The 17,215-nt window shown below is 55.1% G+C and overlaps 1 protein-coding gene and 28 non-coding genes across 29 annotated transcripts in view; 1 reads left to right on the top strand and 28 right to left on the bottom strand.

Annotated features, from left to right (window-relative positions):
• The window catches only part of mrpl2 (mitochondrial ribosomal protein L2), a gene marked incomplete in the record, with an annotated part of 18,034 nt that extends 16,709 nt beyond the window's left edge, over positions 1-1,325 (top strand). The window contains 1 exon segment of the mRNA NM_001102946.1: positions 952-1,325. Within this exon segment, the coding sequence (NP_001096416.1) occupies positions 952-1,170 (219 nt within the window).
• An 8,514-nt stretch (positions 1,326-9,839) lies between these two features.
• On the bottom strand, positions 9,840-9,958 carry LOC116411154. The gene has a single exon (XR_004222909.1). It is a non-coding gene; the product is annotated as a 5S ribosomal RNA (ribosomal RNA).
• Positions 9,959-10,103: 145 nt separating this feature from the next.
• LOC116411246 lies at positions 10,104-10,222 on the bottom strand. The gene has a single exon (XR_004223001.1). It is a non-coding gene; the product is annotated as a 5S ribosomal RNA (ribosomal RNA).
• A 145-nt stretch (positions 10,223-10,367) lies between these two features.
• LOC116411245 lies at positions 10,368-10,486 on the bottom strand. Its single transcript, XR_004223000.1, has one exon. It is a non-coding gene; the product is annotated as a 5S ribosomal RNA (ribosomal RNA).
• Positions 10,487-10,631: 145 nt separating this feature from the next.
• Positions 10,632-10,750, bottom strand: LOC116411244. The gene has a single exon (XR_004222999.1). It is a non-coding gene; the product is annotated as a 5S ribosomal RNA (ribosomal RNA).
• Positions 10,751-10,895: 145 nt separating this feature from the next.
• On the bottom strand, positions 10,896-11,014 carry LOC116411243. Its single transcript, XR_004222998.1, has one exon. It is a non-coding gene; the product is annotated as a 5S ribosomal RNA (ribosomal RNA).
• Positions 11,015-11,159: 145 nt separating this feature from the next.
• On the bottom strand, positions 11,160-11,278 carry LOC116411241. The gene has a single exon (XR_004222996.1). It is a non-coding gene; the product is annotated as a 5S ribosomal RNA (ribosomal RNA).
• Positions 11,279-11,423: 145 nt separating this feature from the next.
• Positions 11,424-11,542, bottom strand: LOC116411240. The gene has a single exon (XR_004222995.1). It is a non-coding gene; the product is annotated as a 5S ribosomal RNA (ribosomal RNA).
• A 145-nt stretch (positions 11,543-11,687) lies between these two features.
• On the bottom strand, positions 11,688-11,806 carry LOC116411239. Its single transcript, XR_004222994.1, has one exon. It is a non-coding gene; the product is annotated as a 5S ribosomal RNA (ribosomal RNA).
• A 145-nt stretch (positions 11,807-11,951) lies between these two features.
• LOC116411238 lies at positions 11,952-12,070 on the bottom strand. Its single transcript, XR_004222993.1, has one exon. It is a non-coding gene; the product is annotated as a 5S ribosomal RNA (ribosomal RNA).
• Positions 12,071-12,215: 145 nt separating this feature from the next.
• Positions 12,216-12,334, bottom strand: LOC116411237. The gene has a single exon (XR_004222992.1). It is a non-coding gene; the product is annotated as a 5S ribosomal RNA (ribosomal RNA).
• A 145-nt stretch (positions 12,335-12,479) lies between these two features.
• Positions 12,480-12,598, bottom strand: LOC116411235. The gene has a single exon (XR_004222990.1). It is a non-coding gene; the product is annotated as a 5S ribosomal RNA (ribosomal RNA).
• A 145-nt stretch (positions 12,599-12,743) lies between these two features.
• Positions 12,744-12,862, bottom strand: LOC116411234. The gene has a single exon (XR_004222989.1). It is a non-coding gene; the product is annotated as a 5S ribosomal RNA (ribosomal RNA).
• A 145-nt stretch (positions 12,863-13,007) lies between these two features.
• On the bottom strand, positions 13,008-13,126 carry LOC116411233. The gene has a single exon (XR_004222988.1). It is a non-coding gene; the product is annotated as a 5S ribosomal RNA (ribosomal RNA).
• Positions 13,127-13,271: 145 nt separating this feature from the next.
• Positions 13,272-13,390, bottom strand: LOC116411232. Its single transcript, XR_004222987.1, has one exon. It is a non-coding gene; the product is annotated as a 5S ribosomal RNA (ribosomal RNA).
• Positions 13,391-13,535: 145 nt separating this feature from the next.
• On the bottom strand, positions 13,536-13,654 carry LOC116411231. Its single transcript, XR_004222986.1, has one exon. It is a non-coding gene; the product is annotated as a 5S ribosomal RNA (ribosomal RNA).
• A 145-nt stretch (positions 13,655-13,799) lies between these two features.
• LOC116411229 lies at positions 13,800-13,918 on the bottom strand. The gene has a single exon (XR_004222984.1). It is a non-coding gene; the product is annotated as a 5S ribosomal RNA (ribosomal RNA).
• A 145-nt stretch (positions 13,919-14,063) lies between these two features.
• Positions 14,064-14,182, bottom strand: LOC116411228. The gene has a single exon (XR_004222983.1). It is a non-coding gene; the product is annotated as a 5S ribosomal RNA (ribosomal RNA).
• A 145-nt stretch (positions 14,183-14,327) lies between these two features.
• LOC116411227 lies at positions 14,328-14,446 on the bottom strand. The gene has a single exon (XR_004222982.1). It is a non-coding gene; the product is annotated as a 5S ribosomal RNA (ribosomal RNA).
• A 145-nt stretch (positions 14,447-14,591) lies between these two features.
• On the bottom strand, positions 14,592-14,710 carry LOC116411226. The gene has a single exon (XR_004222981.1). It is a non-coding gene; the product is annotated as a 5S ribosomal RNA (ribosomal RNA).
• Positions 14,711-14,855: 145 nt separating this feature from the next.
• Positions 14,856-14,974, bottom strand: LOC116411225. The gene has a single exon (XR_004222980.1). It is a non-coding gene; the product is annotated as a 5S ribosomal RNA (ribosomal RNA).
• A 145-nt stretch (positions 14,975-15,119) lies between these two features.
• Positions 15,120-15,238, bottom strand: LOC116411224. The gene has a single exon (XR_004222979.1). It is a non-coding gene; the product is annotated as a 5S ribosomal RNA (ribosomal RNA).
• Positions 15,239-15,383: 145 nt separating this feature from the next.
• LOC116411223 lies at positions 15,384-15,502 on the bottom strand. Its single transcript, XR_004222978.1, has one exon. It is a non-coding gene; the product is annotated as a 5S ribosomal RNA (ribosomal RNA).
• Positions 15,503-15,647: 145 nt separating this feature from the next.
• LOC116411222 lies at positions 15,648-15,766 on the bottom strand. Its single transcript, XR_004222977.1, has one exon. It is a non-coding gene; the product is annotated as a 5S ribosomal RNA (ribosomal RNA).
• A 145-nt stretch (positions 15,767-15,911) lies between these two features.
• On the bottom strand, positions 15,912-16,030 carry LOC116411221. Its single transcript, XR_004222976.1, has one exon. It is a non-coding gene; the product is annotated as a 5S ribosomal RNA (ribosomal RNA).
• A 145-nt stretch (positions 16,031-16,175) lies between these two features.
• On the bottom strand, positions 16,176-16,294 carry LOC116411220. The gene has a single exon (XR_004222975.1). It is a non-coding gene; the product is annotated as a 5S ribosomal RNA (ribosomal RNA).
• Positions 16,295-16,439: 145 nt separating this feature from the next.
• LOC116411218 lies at positions 16,440-16,558 on the bottom strand. Its single transcript, XR_004222973.1, has one exon. It is a non-coding gene; the product is annotated as a 5S ribosomal RNA (ribosomal RNA).
• A 145-nt stretch (positions 16,559-16,703) lies between these two features.
• On the bottom strand, positions 16,704-16,822 carry LOC116411217. The gene has a single exon (XR_004222972.1). It is a non-coding gene; the product is annotated as a 5S ribosomal RNA (ribosomal RNA).
• A 145-nt stretch (positions 16,823-16,967) lies between these two features.
• Positions 16,968-17,086, bottom strand: LOC116411216. Its single transcript, XR_004222971.1, has one exon. It is a non-coding gene; the product is annotated as a 5S ribosomal RNA (ribosomal RNA).
• Positions 17,087-17,215: the final 129 nt, after the last annotated feature.

Raw genomic sequence — 17,215 nt, 5'->3', positions numbered from 1 at the left:
CTCTCTCCCTCTCTCTCCTCTCTCCCCCTCTCTCCTCTCTCCCCCTTCTCCTCCTCTTCTCTCTCTCTCTCTCTCCCCCCCCTCTCTCTCCGCCCCCCTCCCCCCTCTCTCCTCTCTCTCTCTGCTCTCTCTCTCTCTCTCTCCCCCCTCTCTCTCTTCTCTCCCCCCCCTCTCTCTCTCCCCCCCTCTCTCTCTCTCTCTCTTCCCCCTCTCTCCCTCTCCCCCCCCGCCTCTCTCTCTCTCCCCCTCTCTCTCTCTCTCCCCCTCTCTCTCTCCCCCTCTCTCTCTCCCCCCCTCTCTCTTCTCTCTCCCCCCTCTTCTCTCTCTCCCCCCCCTCCTCTCTCTCTCCCCCTCTCTCTTCTCTCTCCCCCTCTCTCCTCTCCCCCTCTCCTCTCCCCCCTCTCTCTCTCTCTCCCCTCTCTCCCTCTCGCTCTCACTGATTGCTATCTCTCTCGGTTATTTGCTGCCAGTTGTCTCACATCCCTTATGTCTCTCTGATCTCTAATCTAATAGTCTGATGAACTTACAGCCCGAGTGGCAAATGCAATGTTAGTATCTGCTTGTTGCTAGGGTCACTTTCCCCGGCAGCCGGGACACAGACATATTGTGAGTTGTGCCAAACGCACCCCCAGAAACAACTCGGTACCAAAACGGATCCAAACCCCCATTTGCGAATTTGAGTTTGTACCAAACGTTTTTACTTGAGATTTGGTGCAACCTTTCCTACCCTTCTATTCAGCCGCCCCTCCCCCTTCTGCCCCCCCCCCCCCAGCCTGGGGCCACACAGGGGGCTGCACACTAGTAAATAGGATATCTCCAGGGCGGCTGGGAGGTGCAGCTGCAGTCGGACCCCCCCGTTACACACTTGGTTCTGCCCGGGGTAGGCCCAATGGGCCGTGTTTGGCAAGTCGCCTGTGATGTCACATGACCCTGACTTTGCGCTCTCTTTGGCAGGTTTCGGAGACTTGCGTTGCTACCGTCGGCCGCGTATCCAACATTGACCACAATAAGCGAATAATAGGGAAGGCGGGTCGGAACCGCTGGCTGGGGATCCGACCCTCTAGTGGCCTATGGAAACGGAAAGGAGGCTGGGCCGGGCGCAAGATCAAACCCCTGCCCGGTCTGAAGAGCTACGTACAGCTCCCATCTGCCCTTCCTGCCCCCCGATAATGTCTGTGTGTGCCGCCCCTCCCTCCGGGTCATAGGTCTCCTACATGGTCGGGTGATGATGGCAGCGAGATGCCAACCCTGCCCCTTTGCCAACTCCACCACAGGGCGAAGCTACAGAACTGAGGGACCGGCACCTAATAAATATCCTATCAGTATCCTCTCTGTATCATCTCTGGCTGAGCTCGGCCCAATAGAACCTGTCAAGGTCCAATGATGTCGGGGGATCTGGTGGTTGGGCAAGCTGGTTGCACCCATCTTATTGCAACTGCAGCGAGAGCTGGCTCACCCCAAGGTTCTGTGTCGGTGCCAAGAGCCCGGTTCTGTGGGTCGGTGCCAAGAGCCCGGTTCTAGGTAGGTTACACAGGCTCTCAAGGGTGCAACTACTTTGCCTTGGTACATACAGCAGAGCAATCAGTGGCAAACCTGTCAGTCTGCCATCAGGTGACTCTCGGCTGTACCTGTGCCTGGTACTAATGATTGTGCCTTTAGCCCCTCCCCCTAAACCTGTCAGTCTGCCATCAGGTGACTCTCGGCCGTACCTGTGCCTGGTACTAATGACTGTGCCTTTAGCCCCTCCCCCCTAAACCTGTCAGTCTGCTATCAGGTGACTCTCAGCCGTACCTGTGCCTGGTACTAATGATTGTGCCTTTAGCCCCTCCCCCTAAACCTGTCAGTCTGCCATCAGGTGACTCTCAGCCGTACCTGTGCCTGGTACTAATGATTGTGCCTTTAGCCCTCCCCCTAAACCTGTCAGTCTGCCATCAGGTGACTCTCGGCCGTACCTGTGCCTGGGTACTAATGATTGTGCCTTTAGCCCCCTCCCCCTAAACCTGTCAGTCTGCCATCAGGTGACTCTCAGCCGTACCTGTGCCTGGGTACTAATGATTGTGCCTTTAGCCCCTCCCCTAAACCTGTCAGTCTGCCATCAGGTGACTCTCAGCCGTACCTGTGGCCTGGTACTAATGATTGTGCCTTTAGGCCCCTCCCCCTAAACCTGTCAGTCTGCCATCAGGGTGACTCTCGGCCCGTACCTGTGCCTGGTACTAATGATTGTGCCTTTAGCCCCTCCCCCTAAACCTGTCAGTCTGCCATCAGGTGACTCTCAGCCGTACCTGTGCCTGGTACTAATGATTGTGCCTTTAGCCCCTCCCCCTAAACCTGTCAATCTGCCATCAGGTGACTCTCGGCCGTACCTGTGCCTGGTACTAATGATTGTGCCTTTAGCTCCTCCCCCTAAACCTGTCAGTCTGCCATCAGGTGACTCTCGGCCGTACCTGTGCCTGGTACTAATGATTGTGCCTTTAGCCCCTCCCCCTAAACCTGTCAGTCTGCCATCAGGTGACTCTCGGCCGTACCTGTGCCTGGTACTAATGATTGTGCCTTTAGCCCCTCCCCCTAAACCTGTCAGTCTGCCATCAGGTGACTCTCGGCCGTACCTGTGCCTGGTACTAATGACTGTGCCTTTAGCCCCTCCCCCTAAACCTGTCAGTCTGCCATCAGGTGACTCTCGGCCGTACCTGTGCCTGGTACTAATGATTGGGGGGTTACAGAGAGGGGACCCCCGGCCCCTATATAAGGCCGATATAGTAGAACACACCCCACTTACCTACTGATTCGAAATGAGACACAGACCAATGAATTCACGGGGGAGGAGGGCCACAGCCAATCATTTTGTTAATCAACACTTTAAACCAATCCGCCTGATAGAATTAAAGGAAACATAGCCGACCAATGAGAATGCCGCAGCCCCCCTTATTGTATAGGCTCCGCCTTGTTTTAACCCAGCCAAGCACCTTGCCCGAATATACCCTCAATATGCATCAGAACATGGGCTCCCAGTACATGGAATCAGGCCCGGATTTGTGGAGAGGCCCCGCCGCAAGAAAATTTTTCAATTTGGCTCCCATACGGAGCAGTCAGGACCTCTCCCCCCTGCTCCGTATGGGAGTTTAAAGGAGCGTATGCGCACTGGGGAGAGGCTGAGTTCGCGCATGCGCACGGGGGAGAGGCTGAGTTCGCGCGTGCGCATTGGGGAAAGGCTGAGTTCGCGCGCGCGCATTGGGGAGAGGCTGAGTTCGCGCGCGCATTGGGGAGAGGCCGATTTCGCGCGTGCGCATTGGGGAGAGGCCGAGTTCGCGCGTGCGCATTGGGGAGAGGCCGAGTTCGCGCGTGCGCATTGGGGAGAGGCCGAGTTCGCGCGTGCGCATTGGGGAAAGGCCGAGTTCGACGGGGGCACATTGGGGAGAGGCCGAGATCGCGCGTGCGCATTGGGGAGAGGCCGATTTCGCGCGTGCGCATTGGGGCAGACCGAGTTGCGCGCTGTGCGCATATGGGGAGAGGCCGAGTTTTCGCGCTGTGCGCATTTGGCGGGAGATGGCCGAGTTTCGCGCGTGCGCATTGGACAAGGCCTGAGTCGACGGGGGCACATGGGCAGAGCCGCAGAATCGGCGCCTCGATTGCCGCATGGGAGAGGCCGATTTACGCATGTGGCGCATTGGGGAAGAGGCCGAGTTTCCGCGTGCGGCGATTGGGATGAGGCCGGTTCGCGCGTGAGCATTGGGGAAGCCGAGTTCGCGCGACAACGTGCGCACTGGGGAAAGGCCGAGGTTCGCCGCGTGCGCACTGGCGGACGAGGCCCGACGTTCGCGCGTGCGCACTGGGGAGAGGGCGAGTTTCGCGCGGCGTGCGCAACTGGGAGAGGCCGAGTTCGCGCTGTGCGCACTGGGGAGAGGCCGGTTCGCGCGTTGCGGCACTGGGGAGAGGCCGACGTTCGCGCTGTGCGCCACTGGGTCGTTGGGAGAGGCCGAGTTCGCGCCGTGCGCAACTGGGGAGGAGGCGAGTTCGCGCTGTGCGCACTGGGGAGAGGGCCGGAGGTTCGCGCAGTGGCGCACTGGGAGAGGCCGAGTTCGCGCCCGTGCGCACTTGGAGAGGCCGAAGTTCGCGCTTGTTGCGCGCCACTGGGAGAGGGCCGAGTTCGCGCTACGTGCGCTACTGGGAGAGCCGAAAGTTCGCGCGTGCGCACGGAGGGAGAGGCCGAGTTCGCGCCGCGTGCGCACGGAGGGAGAGGGCACGATCGCGCAGTGCGGCACGGGGGAGAGGCCGATTTCGCGCGTTGCGCACGGGGGAGAGGCCGAGTTCTGGCTGCGTGCGCACGGCGGAGAGGCCGAGGTTCGCAGCTTGTGCGCACGGGGGAGAGGCCGAGTTCGCGGCGTGCGCACGGTGGGAGAGTGCGAGTTCGCGCGCGTGCGCACTTGGGGAGAGGCCGAGTTCGCGCAGCTCTTCCTAGTGCGGCCTGGGGAGAGGCCGAGTCGCGCCTACTGCTGCGCTACGGTCGGGAGTGGGCCGATTCGCGCTGTGCGCACGGGGGAGAGGCCGAGTTCGCGCGCTGTGCGCACGGGGGAGAGGCCGAGTTCGCGCCGTGCGCACGGGGGAGAGCCGATGTTCGCGGCTTCGCTGCGCACGGCTGGGACGAGGCCGAGTTCGCGCTGTGGCTCACGGAGGGAGAGGCCGAGTCGCAGCGGTGCTCACGGGGGAGAGGGCCGAGTTCGCGCGTGCGCCACGGGGGAGAGGCGAGTTCGCGCTCTCGCCTGTCTGTGCGCACGGAGGAGAGGCGAGTTCGCGGCAGTGCGCAGGCGGGGAGAGGTTTGAGTTCGCGATGTCACGGTTTAGCAACAGCATCAGCATGCATGCACGGCGCGCTTGTTACTAGCGCTCGTGTCGAGGTATCATCAGCTAGATAGTACTCTATTCCGCCAACCTAGTTTGATAGATTACTTGTCTGAGTGGATATCATACTCGTAGAGAAAGAGATACAACGCTGAACCGATGCGGTAGTCCCAGAATAACGATTGATAACCATGCAAGGCCGGTATCAGTACTCGATGAGACCACTTGTGCGCACGGGGGAGAGGTTGAGTCGGCGCGGTGCGCACGGGGGAGAGGCCGAGTTCGCGCGTGCGCACTGGGGAGAGGCCGAGTTCGCGCGTGCGCACGGGGGAGAGGCCGAGTTCGCGCGTGCTCACGGGGGAGAGGCCGAGTTCGCGCGTGCGCACGGGGGAGAGGCCGAGTTCGCGCGTGCGCACTGGGGAGAGGCCGAGTTCGCGCGTGCGCACGGGGGAGAGGCTGAGTTCGCGCATGCGCAGAGGGGGACACCTACAGGGGCGGCCTCGGGGCGCCTCAGAAAGAAATCTGGCCCTACATGGAATGGGCTTTAGTGGCGGAGTCTAAACAAATGGGTTTCACGTTGCAAAGGGGGGGCCCTAATTCCATTAAACAGTGTGGGCAAATCTGCTGAGAACTGCCCCGCGCACCAACCAGGAAAGAACATTTGCCCCAAGGTCTCGCAGTTTGGGCGCCTCAAGGGCTTTTATGGGGCAAAGTTCTGCCCGGGGAATTCACCGGCCCATAATAAGCAGCCTGTGATCAATACAACATGGCTCCGCCCCAAAGCGCCCCATTGTGTTACTGTGGGGCACAGACTCACCCCGGGGGCAGCAAAGGCAAAATAAAAAGTAACTTTTTGTAACATTGTCACTTTGTAAACTGAAAGGCAAACCTGAGGCAGAACCAGAACCAACTGGGGCAATAAAGTTACAGGATTGGGTTTCCAATATGGCGGCCCAAGGGGGATTCAGTCAATTCCTAGAGGTTTAGCGAGTAGGAAATTCCTGCTCAGCGTTTCCAAGTTGAAGCTGCCGATTGGTGAGTTCAGTAGCTCCGCCTCCTCACTGGCTGCAGCGCCAAGTTCCTCTGTAGATCTGAGCCAATGGGGCCATGTTCTTACAGATGGACCATTCCATTTGCTGCCCCATTCCGGCCTCGCCTGGTTCCATGGAGAATCTGCCCATCAAGCTCCTTGTGGGTCGGCACCAAGTTGGGCTGTGAATATGTATGTGCTCCAATCCAAATAACTGTATGTGGGCGCTGTAAGTACCACTTGGGTCAATACCGAGCCAAGGGACTCCCCAATAAATACCGAGCCCAGGGTCTCCCCAATAAATACCGAGCCCAGGGACTCCCCAATAAATACCGAGCCAAGGGACTCCCCAATAAATACTGAGCCCGGGGTCTCCCCAATAAATACCGAGCCCAGGGTCTCCCCAATAAATACCGAGCCAAGGGACTCCCCAATAAATACCGAGCCCAGGGTCTCCCCAATAAATACCGAGCCCAGGGACTCCCCAATAAATACCGAGCCAAGGGACTCCCCAATAAATACTGAGCCCTGGGTTCTCCCAATAAATATCGAGGCCCTGGGCTTCTCCCCATAAAACAGAGCCAAGGGTCTCCCAAGTAAATACAGAGCCAAGGGTCTCCCCAATAAATTACCGAGTCCGCAGCGGTCTCCCCAATATATACTGAGCCAAGGCCCCCAATTAATTACCGAGCTGAGGGTCTCCCAATAATTACCGAGCCGGAGGGAGTCTCCCCAATAAATACTGAGCCCAGGGTCTCCCCAATAAATACAGAGCCAAGGGTCTCCCCAATAAATACAGAGCCAAGGTCTCCCCAATAAATACCGAGCCGCATGGTCTCCCAATAAATACTGAGCCAGGCGTCTCCCCCAATAAATACAGAGCCGAGGGCTCCCAATAAATTACTGAGCCCAGGGTTCCCCCAATAAATACCGAGCCATAGCACGCGGACTCCCCAATAAATACCGAGCTGAGGTGTCTCCCCAATAAAATACCGAGCCCGGGCGGTCTCCCCAATAAATACTGAGCCAAGACTCCCCAATAAAATACCGGCAGCTGAGGCGTCTCCCCAATTAAATACCGACCGAGGGTTTCCCCCAATAAATACTGAAGCCCGGGCGCTCCCCAATTAAATACTGAGCCAAGCGTACTCCCCAATAATACCGACTGAGGCGTCTCCCAATAAATACCGAGCTGAGGGTCTCACCCAATAAATACCGAGCCCGAGGGTCTCCCCCAATAATACTGAGCCGGGGTTCTCCCCAATAAATACTGAGCCAAGACTCCCCAGATAAATACCGAGCTTGCAGGACTCCCCAATAAATACCGAGGCCCAGGGTCTCTCCAATAAATTACCGAGGCCAAGGCGACTCGCCAAATAATACTGAAGCAAGGACTCCCCAATTTAATACGAGCTGAGGGGTCTCCCAATAAATACCGGCAGCTGAGGGTCTCCCAATAAATACCGACCGAGGGTCTCCCCCAATAAATACTGAGCCCGGGTCTCCCCAATAAATTTACTTGAGCCAGGACTCCCCAATAAATACCGAGCCGAGGGTCTCCCCAATAAATACCGAGCCCAGGGTCTCCCCAATAAATACCGAGCCAAGGGACTCCCCAATAAATACCGAGCCGAGGGACTCCCCAATAAATACCGAGCCGAGGGTCTCCCCAATAAATACCGAGCCGAGGGTCTCCCCCAATAAATACCAAGCCCAGGGTCTCCCCAATAAATACCGAGCCGAGGGACTCCCCAATAAATACCGAGCTGAGGGTCTCCCAAATAAATACCGAGCCGGGGTCTCCCCAATAAATACTGAGCCAAGGGACTCCCCAATAAATACCGAGCTGAGGGTCTCCCCAATAAATACCGAGCCGAGGGTCTCCCCCAATAAATACTGAGCCCAGGGTCTCCCCAATAAATACAGAGCCAAGGGTCTCCCCAATAAATACAGAGCCGAGGGTCTCCCCAATAAATACCGAGCCGAGGGTCTCCCCAATAAATACAGAGCCGAGGGTCTCCCCAATAAATACAGAGCAGAGGGTCTCCCCAATAAATACAGAGCAGAGGGTCTCCCCAATAAATACTGAGCCCATGGTCTTCCCAATAAATACCGAGCCGAGGGTCTCCCCAATAAATACTGAGCCCATGGTCTTCCCAATAAATACCGAGCCGAGGGTCTCCCCAATAAATACTGAGCCCAGGGTCCCCCCAATAAATACTGAGCCCGGGGTCTCCCCCAATAAATACTGAGCCCAGGGTCCCCCAATAAATATTGAGCCCAGGGTCCCCCCAATAAATACTGAGCCCAGGGTCTCCCCAATAAATACTGAGCCCAGGGTCTCCCCAATAAATACTCAACCCAGGGTCTCCCCAATAAATACTGAGCCCGGGGTCTCCCCCAATAAATACTGAGCCCAGGGTCCCCCAATAAATACCGAGCCCAGGGTCCCCCCAATAAATACTGAGCCCGGGGTCTCCCCAATAAATACTGAGCTGAGGGTCTCCCCAATAAATACTGAGCCCAGGGTCTCCCCAATAAACACCGAGCCAAGGGTCCCCCCAGTAAATACTGAGCCAAGGGTCCCCCCAATAAATACTGAGCTGAGGGTCCCCCCAATAAATACTGAGCCCAGGGTCCCCCCAGTGCCATAGTTACTACACTTACCTGGTACCCGGGATGGGGGTCTAATGCCCCCGCTCGCTGCTCCCCCTCCTGGCTGCCCCCTCGCTCACTAAACATTCGCGGATTCAATCGATCCTTCATGGAGATGCTCCGGGGCCCCCGAATCAGCTTGGGGTCCAGCCTGAGGGATAAATGACAGTGCCCCCCATTATCCAGCATTTCCATACATCATCCATTCCCTGTAAGTCTCACAGTCCCCTTCTCACAGGTTCTGAGTCTGAGGGTTCTCTGGGTCCCCAAAAATGCTTCACAAACCTCCAGAATCACTAAGACAGGAGAGAATTCCAACAAAAACATCATCTTACTCAGTCCGGCTCATTGGCCACGTATTGGCCTTTCCTAAATGGCCCCAAACCCCGGCGAGTGGCATCTATAAAACCCGCATGGCTGACGGATCCAGAAACAATGCCCATTTAGGTCCCTAACGACCTATTGCCAAGTAGCTGGGACCCTAATGCGCCCAACCGGTGCGACTCTCGTAGGATCCAATGTCCAATGAGGGACTGAATAAGTCTGAGTGGTATTTTTTTGGAATTAATATCCATGGTTAAAGGTGCCAGTTGGGTCAGTTTGGGTTTCCTATTCCTGCATTGAATTCTGCTGGGTACAGTGACAAGTGCCCCCTATGGGGCGGTACCGATCATAGTAATATTTCCCCTTTAAAATGGAATCCCACACTGGTGACGTATAGGAATCCGCCATCACACTGCCTCCCCTCACCGTCGGCCACGAGTGCTCCTTGTGCCCAGACTTGGATAATAGAAGTGGCCCAACCCAACGTGGCACAGGGACCCATATGGATAATCCAACTCTTCCCATCATTCCCTGGTGCGCCAGCAGGAATGGGCAAAAACAAAATGAACCAGAGAGAGCTCCTCTCTTGTTCTAGGCACTGAGCCCAACAGGGGAGCTGATACCAATGGGATTTCATTACGATTGAGGGCCAATGGGATTTCATTACGATCGAGGGCCAATGATTGGCTGCGCTGGCATTAACCCTGATAGATTTTATACAGTCTGAAAAAGCAGAACCATCATTATTATATGGAATAATGAAACCAACACTGAGCCCAGATTCCCGTCCTTGCTTCGCTTCCGAAATCAGACGAGATCGGGCGCTTTCAGGGTGGTATGGCCGTAGGCGATGACTAAGCTGACTTTTCGTCCTCTTAAACATCTCCTAGCCGCTTCTACTCGCTCAAAGGTGCGCTCTCGGGCTCTTCTCAGAATCCATGCAGAAAAGCATAGAGAAGACTGCCTCCTGCTGGTCAGAATGGCAAAATGCAAAAGCCTACAACACCTGGTATTCCCAGGCGGTCTCCCATCCAGGTACTAACCAGGCCCGTCCCTGCTTAGCTTCCGAGATCAGACGAGATCGGGCGCTTTCAGGGTGGTATGGCCGTAGGCGATGACTAAGCTGACTTTTCGTCCTCTTAAACATCTCCTAGCCGCTTCTACTCGCTCAAAGGCGCGCTCTCGGGCTCTTCTCAGAATCCATGCAGAAAAGCATAGAGAAGACTGCCTCCTGCTGGTCAGAATGGCAAAATGCAAAAGCCTACAACACCTGGTATTCCCAGGCGGTCTCCCATCCAGGTACTAACCAAGCCCGTCCCTGCTTAGCTTCCGAGATCAGACGAGATCGGGCGCTTTCAGGGTGGTATGGCCGTAGGCGATGTCTAAGCTGACTTTTCGTCCTCTTAAACATCTCTTAGCCGCTTCTACTCGCTCAAAGGCGCGCTCTCGGGCTCTTCTCAGAATCAATGCAGAAAAGCATAGAGAAGACTGCCTCCTGCTGGTCAGAATGGCAAAATGCAAAAGCCTACAACACCTGGTATTCCCAGGCGGTCTCCCATCCAGGTACTAACCAAGCCCGTCCCTGCTTAGCTTCCGAGATCAGACGAGATCGGGCGCTTTCAGGGTGGTATGGCCGTAGGCGATGTCTAAGCTGACTTTTCGTCCTCTTAAACATCTCTTAGCCGCTTCTACTCGCTCAAAGGCGCGCTCTCGGGCTCTTCTCAGAATCAATGCAGAAAAGCATAGAGAAGACTGCCTCCTGCTGGTCAGAATGGCAAAATGCAAAAGCCTACAACACCTGGTATTCCCAGGCGGTCTCCCATCCAGGTACTAACCAAGCCCGTCCCTGCTTAGCTTCCGAGATCAGACGAGATCGGGCGCTTTCAGGGTGGTATGGCCGTAGGCGATGTCTAAGCTGACTTTTCGTCCTCTTAAACATCTCTTAGCCGCTTCTACTCGCTCAAAGGCGCGCTCTCGGGCTCTTCTCAGAATCAATGCAGAAAAGCATAGAGAAGACTGCCTCCTGCTGGTCAGAATGGCAAAATGCAAAAGCCTACAACACCTGGTATTCCCAGGCGGTCTCCCATCCAGGTACTAACCAAGCCCGTCCCTGCTTAGCTTCCGAGATCAGACGAGATCGGGCGCTTTCAGGGTGGTATGGCCGTAGGCGATGTCTAAGCTGACTTTTCGTCCTCTTAAACATCTCTTAGCCGCTTCTACTCGCTCAAAGGCGCGCTCTCGGGCTCTTCTCAGAATCAATGCAGAAAAGCATAGAGAAGACTGCCTCCTGCTGGTCAGAATGGCAAAATGCAAAAGCCTACAACACCTGGTATTCCCAGGCGGTCTCCCATCCAGGTACTAACCAAGCCCGTCCCTGCTTAGCTTCCGAGATCAGACGAGATCGGGCGCTTTCAGGGTGGTATGGCCGTAGGCGATGTCTAAGCTGACTTTTCGTCCTCTTAAACATCTCTTAGCCGCTTCTACTCGCTCAAAGGCGCGCTCTCGGGCTCTTCTCAGAATCAATGCAGAAAAGCATAGAGAAGACTGCCTCCTGCTGGTCAGAATGGCAAAATGCAAAAGCCTACAACACCTGGTATTCCCAGGCGGTCTCCCATCCAGGTACTAACCAAGCCCGTCCCTGCTTAGCTTCCGAGATCAGACGAGATCGGGCGCTTTCAGGGTGGTATGGCCGTAGGCGATGTCTAAGCTGACTTTTCGTCCTCTTAAACATCTCTTAGCCGCTTCTACTCGCTCAAAGGCGCGCTCTCGGGCTCTTCTCAGAATCAATGCAGAAAAGCATAGAGAAGACTGCCTCCTGCTGGTCAGAATGGCAAAATGCAAAAGCCTACAACACCTGGTATTCCCAGGCGGTCTCCCATCCAGGTACTAACCAAGCCCGTCCCTGCTTAGCTTCCGAGATCAGACGAGATCGGGCGCTTTCAGGGTGGTATGGCCGTAGGCGATGTCTAAGCTGACTTTTCGTCCTCTTAAACATCTCTTAGCCGCTTCTACTCGCTCAAAGGCGCGCTCTCGGGCTCTTCTCAGAATCAATGCAGAAAAGCATAGAGAAGACTGCCTCCTGCTGGTCAGAATGGCAAAATGCAAAAGCCTACAACACCTGGTATTCCCAGGCGGTCTCCCATCCAGGTACTAACCAAGCCCGTCCCTGCTTAGCTTCCGAGATCAGACGAGATCGGGCGCTTTCAGGGTGGTATGGCCGTAGGCGATGTCTAAGCTGACTTTTCGTCCTCTTAAACATCTCCTAGCCGCTTCTACTCGCTCAAAGGCGCGCTCTCGGGCTCTTCTCAGAATCAATGCAGAAAAGCATAGAGAAGACTGCCTCCTGCTGGTCAGAATGGCAAAATGCAAAAGCCTACAACACCTGGTATTCCCAGGCGGTCTCCCATCCAGGTACTAACCAAGCCCGTCCCTGCTTAGCTTCCGAGATCAGACGAGATCGGGCGCTTTCAGGGTGGTATGGCCGTAGGCGATGTCTAAGCTGACTTTTCGTCCTCTTAAACATCTCTTAGCCGCTTCTACTCGCTCAAAGGCGCGCTCTCGGGCTCTTCTCAGAATCAATGCAGAAAAGCATAGAGAAGACTGCCTCCTGCTGGTCAGAATGGCAAAATGCAAAAGCCTACAACACCTGGTATTCCCAGGCGGTCTCCCATCCAGGTACTAACCAAGCCCGTCCCTGCTTAGCTTCCGAGATCAGACGAGATCGGGCGCTTTCAGGGTGGTATGGCCGTAGGCGATGTCTAAGCTGACTTTTCGTCCTCTTAAACATCTCCTAGCCGCTTCTACTCGCTCAAAGGCGCGCTCTCGGGCTCTTCTCAGAATCAATGCAGAAAAGCATAGAGAAGACTGCCTCCTGCTGGTCAGAATGGCAAAATGCAAAAGCCTACAACACCTGGTATTCCCAGGCGGTCTCCCATCCAGGTACTAACCAAGCCCGTCCCTGCTTAGCTTCCGAGATCAGACGAGATCGGGCGCTTTCAGGGTGGTATGGCCGTAGGCGATGACTAAGCTGACTTTTCGTCCTCTTAAACATCTCTTAGCCGCTTCTACTCGCTCAAAGGCGCGCTCTCGGGCTCTTCTCAGAATCAATGCAGAAAAGCATAGAGAAGACTGCCTCCTGCTGGTCAGAATGGCAAAATGCAAAAGCCTACAACACCTGGTATTCCCAGGCGGTCTCCCATCCAGGTACTAACCAAGCCCGTCCCTGCTTAGCTTCCGAGATCAGACGAGATCGGGCGCTTTCAGGGTGGTATGGCCGTAGGCGATGTCTAAGCTGACTTTTCGTCCTCTTAAACATCTCTTAGCCGCTTCTACTCGCTCAAAGGCGCGCTCTCGGGCTCTTCTCAGAATCAATGCAGAAAAGCATAGAGAAGACTGCCTCCTGCTGGTCAGAATGGCAAAATGCAAAAGCCTACAACACCTGGTATTCCCAGGCGGTCTCCCATCCAGGTACTAACCAAGCCCGTCCCTGCTTAGCTTCCGAGATCAGACGAGATCGGGCGCTTTCAGGGTGGTATGGCCGTAGGCGATGACTAAGCTGACTTTTCGTCCTCTTAAACATCTCCTAGCCGCTTCTACTCGCTCAAAGGCGCGCTCTCGGGCTCTTCTCAGAATCAATGCAGAAAAGCATAGAGAAGACTGCCTCCTGCTGGTCAGAATGGCAAAATGCAAAAGCCTACAACACCTGGTATTCCCAGGCGGTCTCCCATCCAGGTACTAACCAAGCCCGTCCCTGCTTAGCTTCCGAGATCAGACGAGATCGGGCGCTTTCAGGGTGGTATGGCCGTAGGCGATGTCTAAGCTGACTTTTCGTCCTCTTAAACATCTCCTAGCCGCTTCTACTCGCTCAAAGGCGCGCTCTCGGGCTCTTCTCAGAATCAATGCAGAAAAGCATAGAGAAGACTGCCTCCTGCTGGTCAGAATGGCAAAATGCAAAAGCCTACAACACCTGGTATTCCCAGGCGGTCTCCCATCCAGGTACTAACCAAGCCCGTCCCTGCTTAGCTTCCGAGATCAGACGAGATCGGGCGCTTTCAGGGTGGTATGGCCGTAGGCGATGTCTAAGCTGACTTTTCGTCCTCTTAAACATCTCCTAGCCGCTTCTACTCGCTCAAAGGCGCGCTCTCGGGCTCTTCTCAGAATCAATGCAGAAAAGCATAGAGAAGACTGCCTCCTGCTGGTCAGAATGGCAAAATGCAAAAGCCTACAACACCTGGTATTCCCAGGCGGTCTCCCATCCAGGTACTAACCAAGCCCGTCCCTGCTTAGCTTCCGAGATCAGACGAGATCGGGCGCTTTCAGGGTGGTATGGCCGTAGGCGATGACTAAGCTGACTTTTCGTCCTCTTAAACATCTCCTAGCCGCTTCTACTCGCTCAAAGGCGCGCTCTCGGGCTCTTCTCAGAATCAATGCAGAAAAGCATAGAGAAGACTGCCTCCTGCTGGTCAGAATGGCAAAATGCAAAAGCCTACAACACCTGGTATTCCCAGGCGGTCTCCCATCCAGGTACTAACCAAGCCCGTCCCTGCTTAGCTTCCGAGATCAGACGAGATCGGGCGCTTTCAGGGTGGTATGGCCGTAGGCGATGACTAAGCTGACTTTTCGTCCTCTTAAACATCTCCTAGCCGCTTCTACTCGCTCAAAGGCGCGCTCTCGGGCTCTTCTCAGAATCAATGCAGAAAAGCATAGAGAAGACTGCCTCCTGCTGGTCAGAATGGCAAAATGCAAAAGCCTACAACACCTGGTATTCCCAGGCGGTCTCCCATCCAGGTACTAACCAAGCCCGTCCCTGCTTAGCTTCCGAGATCAGACGAGATCGGGCGCTTTCAGGGTGGTATGGCCGTAGGCGATGTCTAAGCTGACTTTTCGTCCTCTTAAACATCTCTTAGCCGCTTCTACTCGCTCAAAGGCGCGCTCTCGGGCTCTTCTCAGAATCAATGCAGAAAAGCATAGAGAAGACTGCCTCCTGCTGGTCAGAATGGCAAAATGCAAAAGCCTACAACACCTGGTATTCCCAGGCGGTCTCCCATCCAGGTACTAACCAAGCCCGTCCCTGCTTAGCTTCCGAGATCAGACGAGATCGGGCGCTTTCAGGGTGGTATGGCCGTAGGCGATGTCTAAGCTGACTTTTCGTCCTCTTAAACATCTCCTAGCCGCTTCTACTCGCTCAAAGGCGCGCTCTCGGGCTCTTCTCAGAATCAATGCAGAAAAGCATAGAGAAGACTGCCTCCTGCTGGTCAGAATGGCAAAATGCAAAAGCCTACAACACCTGGTATTCCCAGGCGGTCTCCCATCCAGGTACTAACCAAGCCCGTCCCTGCTTAGCTTCCGAGATCAGACGAGATCGGGCGCTTTCAGGGTGGTATGGCCGTAGGCGATGACTAAGCTGACTTTTCGTCCTCTTAAACATCTCCTAGCCGCTTCTACTCGCTCAAAGGCGCGCTCTCGGGCTCTTCTCAGAATCAATGCAGAAAAGCATAGAGAAGACTGCCTCCTGCTGGTCAGAATGGCAAAATGCAAAAGCCTACAACACCTGGTATTCCCAGGCGGTCTCCCATCCAGGTACTAACCAAGCCCGTCCCTGCTTAGCTTCCGAGATCAGACGAGATCGGGCGCTTTCAGGGTGGTATGGCCGTAGGCGATGACTAAGCTGACTTTTCGTCCTCTTAAACATCTCCTAGCCGCTTCTACTCGCTCAAAGGCGCGCTCTCGGGCTCTTCTCAGAATCAATGCAGAAAAGCATAGAGAAGACTGCCTCCTGCTGGTCAGAATGGCAAAATGCAAAAGCCTACAACACCTGGTATTCCCAGGCGGTCTCCCATCCAGGTACTAACCAAGCCCGTCCCTGCTTAGCTTCCGAGATCAGACGAGATCGGGCGCTTTCAGGGTGGTATGGCCGTAGGCGATGACTAAGCTGACTTTTCGTCCTCTTAAACATCTCCTAGCCGCTTCTACTCGCTCAAAGGCGCGCTCTCGGGCTCTTCTCAGAATCAATGCAGAAAAGCATAGAGAAGACTGCCTCCTGCTGGTCAGAATGGCAAAATGCAAAAGCCTACAACACCTGGTATTCCCAGGCGGTCTCCCATCCAGGTACTAACCAAGCCCGTCCCTGCTTAGCTTCCGAGATCAGACGAGATCGGGCGCTTTCAGGGTGGTATGGCCGTAGGCGATGACTAAGCTGACTTTTCGTCCTCTTAAACATCTCCTAGCCGCTTCTACTCGCTCAAAGGCGCGCTCTCGGGCTCTTCTCAGAATCAATGCAGAAAAGCATAGAGAAGACTGCCTCCTGCTGGTCAGAATGGCAAAATGCAAAAGCCTACAACACCTGGTATTCCCAGGCGGTCTCCCATCCAGGTACTAACCAAGCCCGTCCCTGCTTAGCTTCCGAGATCAGACGAGATCGGGCGCTTTCAGGGTGGTATGGCCGTAGGCGATGACTAAGCTGACTTTTCGTCCTCTTAAACATCTCCTAGCCGCTTCTACTCGCTCAAAGGCGCGCTCTCGGGCTCTTCTCAGAATCAATGCAGAAAAGCATAGAGAAGACTGCCTCCTGCTGGTCAGAATGGCAAAATGCAAAAGCCTACAACACCTGGTATTCCCAGGCGGTCTCCCATCCAGGTACTAACCAAGCCCGTCCCTGCTTAGCTTCCGAGATCAGACGAGATCGGGCGCTTTCAGGGTGGTATGGCCGTAGGCGATGACTAAGCTGACTTTTCGTCCTCTTAAACATCTCCTAGCCGCTTCTACTCGCTCAAAGGCGCGCTCTCGGGCTCTTCTCAGAATCAATGCAGAAAAGCATAGAGAAGACTGCCTCCTGCTGGTCAGAATGGCAAAATGCAAAAGCCTACAACACCTGGTATTCCCAGGCGGTCTCCCATCCAGGTACTAACCAAGCCCGTCCCTGCTTAGCTTCCGAGATCAGACGAGATCGGGCGCTTTCAGGGTGGTATGGCCGTAGGCGATGACTAAGCTGACTTTTCGTCCTCTTAAACATCTCCTAGCCGCTTCTACTCGCTCAAAGGCGCGCTCTCGGGCTCTTCTCAGAATCAATGCAGAAAAGCATAGAGAAGACTGCCTCCTGCTGGTCAGAATGGCAAAATGCAAAAGCCTACAACACCTGGTATTCCCAGGCGGTCTCCCATCCAGGTACTAACCAAGCCCGTCCCTGCTTAGCTTCCGAGATCAGACGAGATCGGGCGCTTTCAGGGTGGTATGGCCGTAGGCGATGACTAAGCTGACTTTTCGTCCTCTTAAACATCTCCTAGCCGCTTCTACTCGCTCAAAGGCGCGCTCTCGGGCTCTTCTCAGAATCAATGCAGAAAAGCATAGAGAAGACTGCCTCCTGCTGGTCAG

This window comes from Xenopus tropicalis, chromosome 5 (assembly GCF_000004195.4).
Source record: "Xenopus tropicalis strain Nigerian chromosome 5, UCB_Xtro_10.0, whole genome shotgun sequence".
NCBI lineage: Eukaryota > Metazoa > Chordata > Amphibia > Anura > Pipidae > Xenopus > Xenopus tropicalis.
The sequence above is the reverse complement of the archived record's forward strand: the minus strand, read 5'-3'. Positions and strand labels throughout refer to the sequence as shown.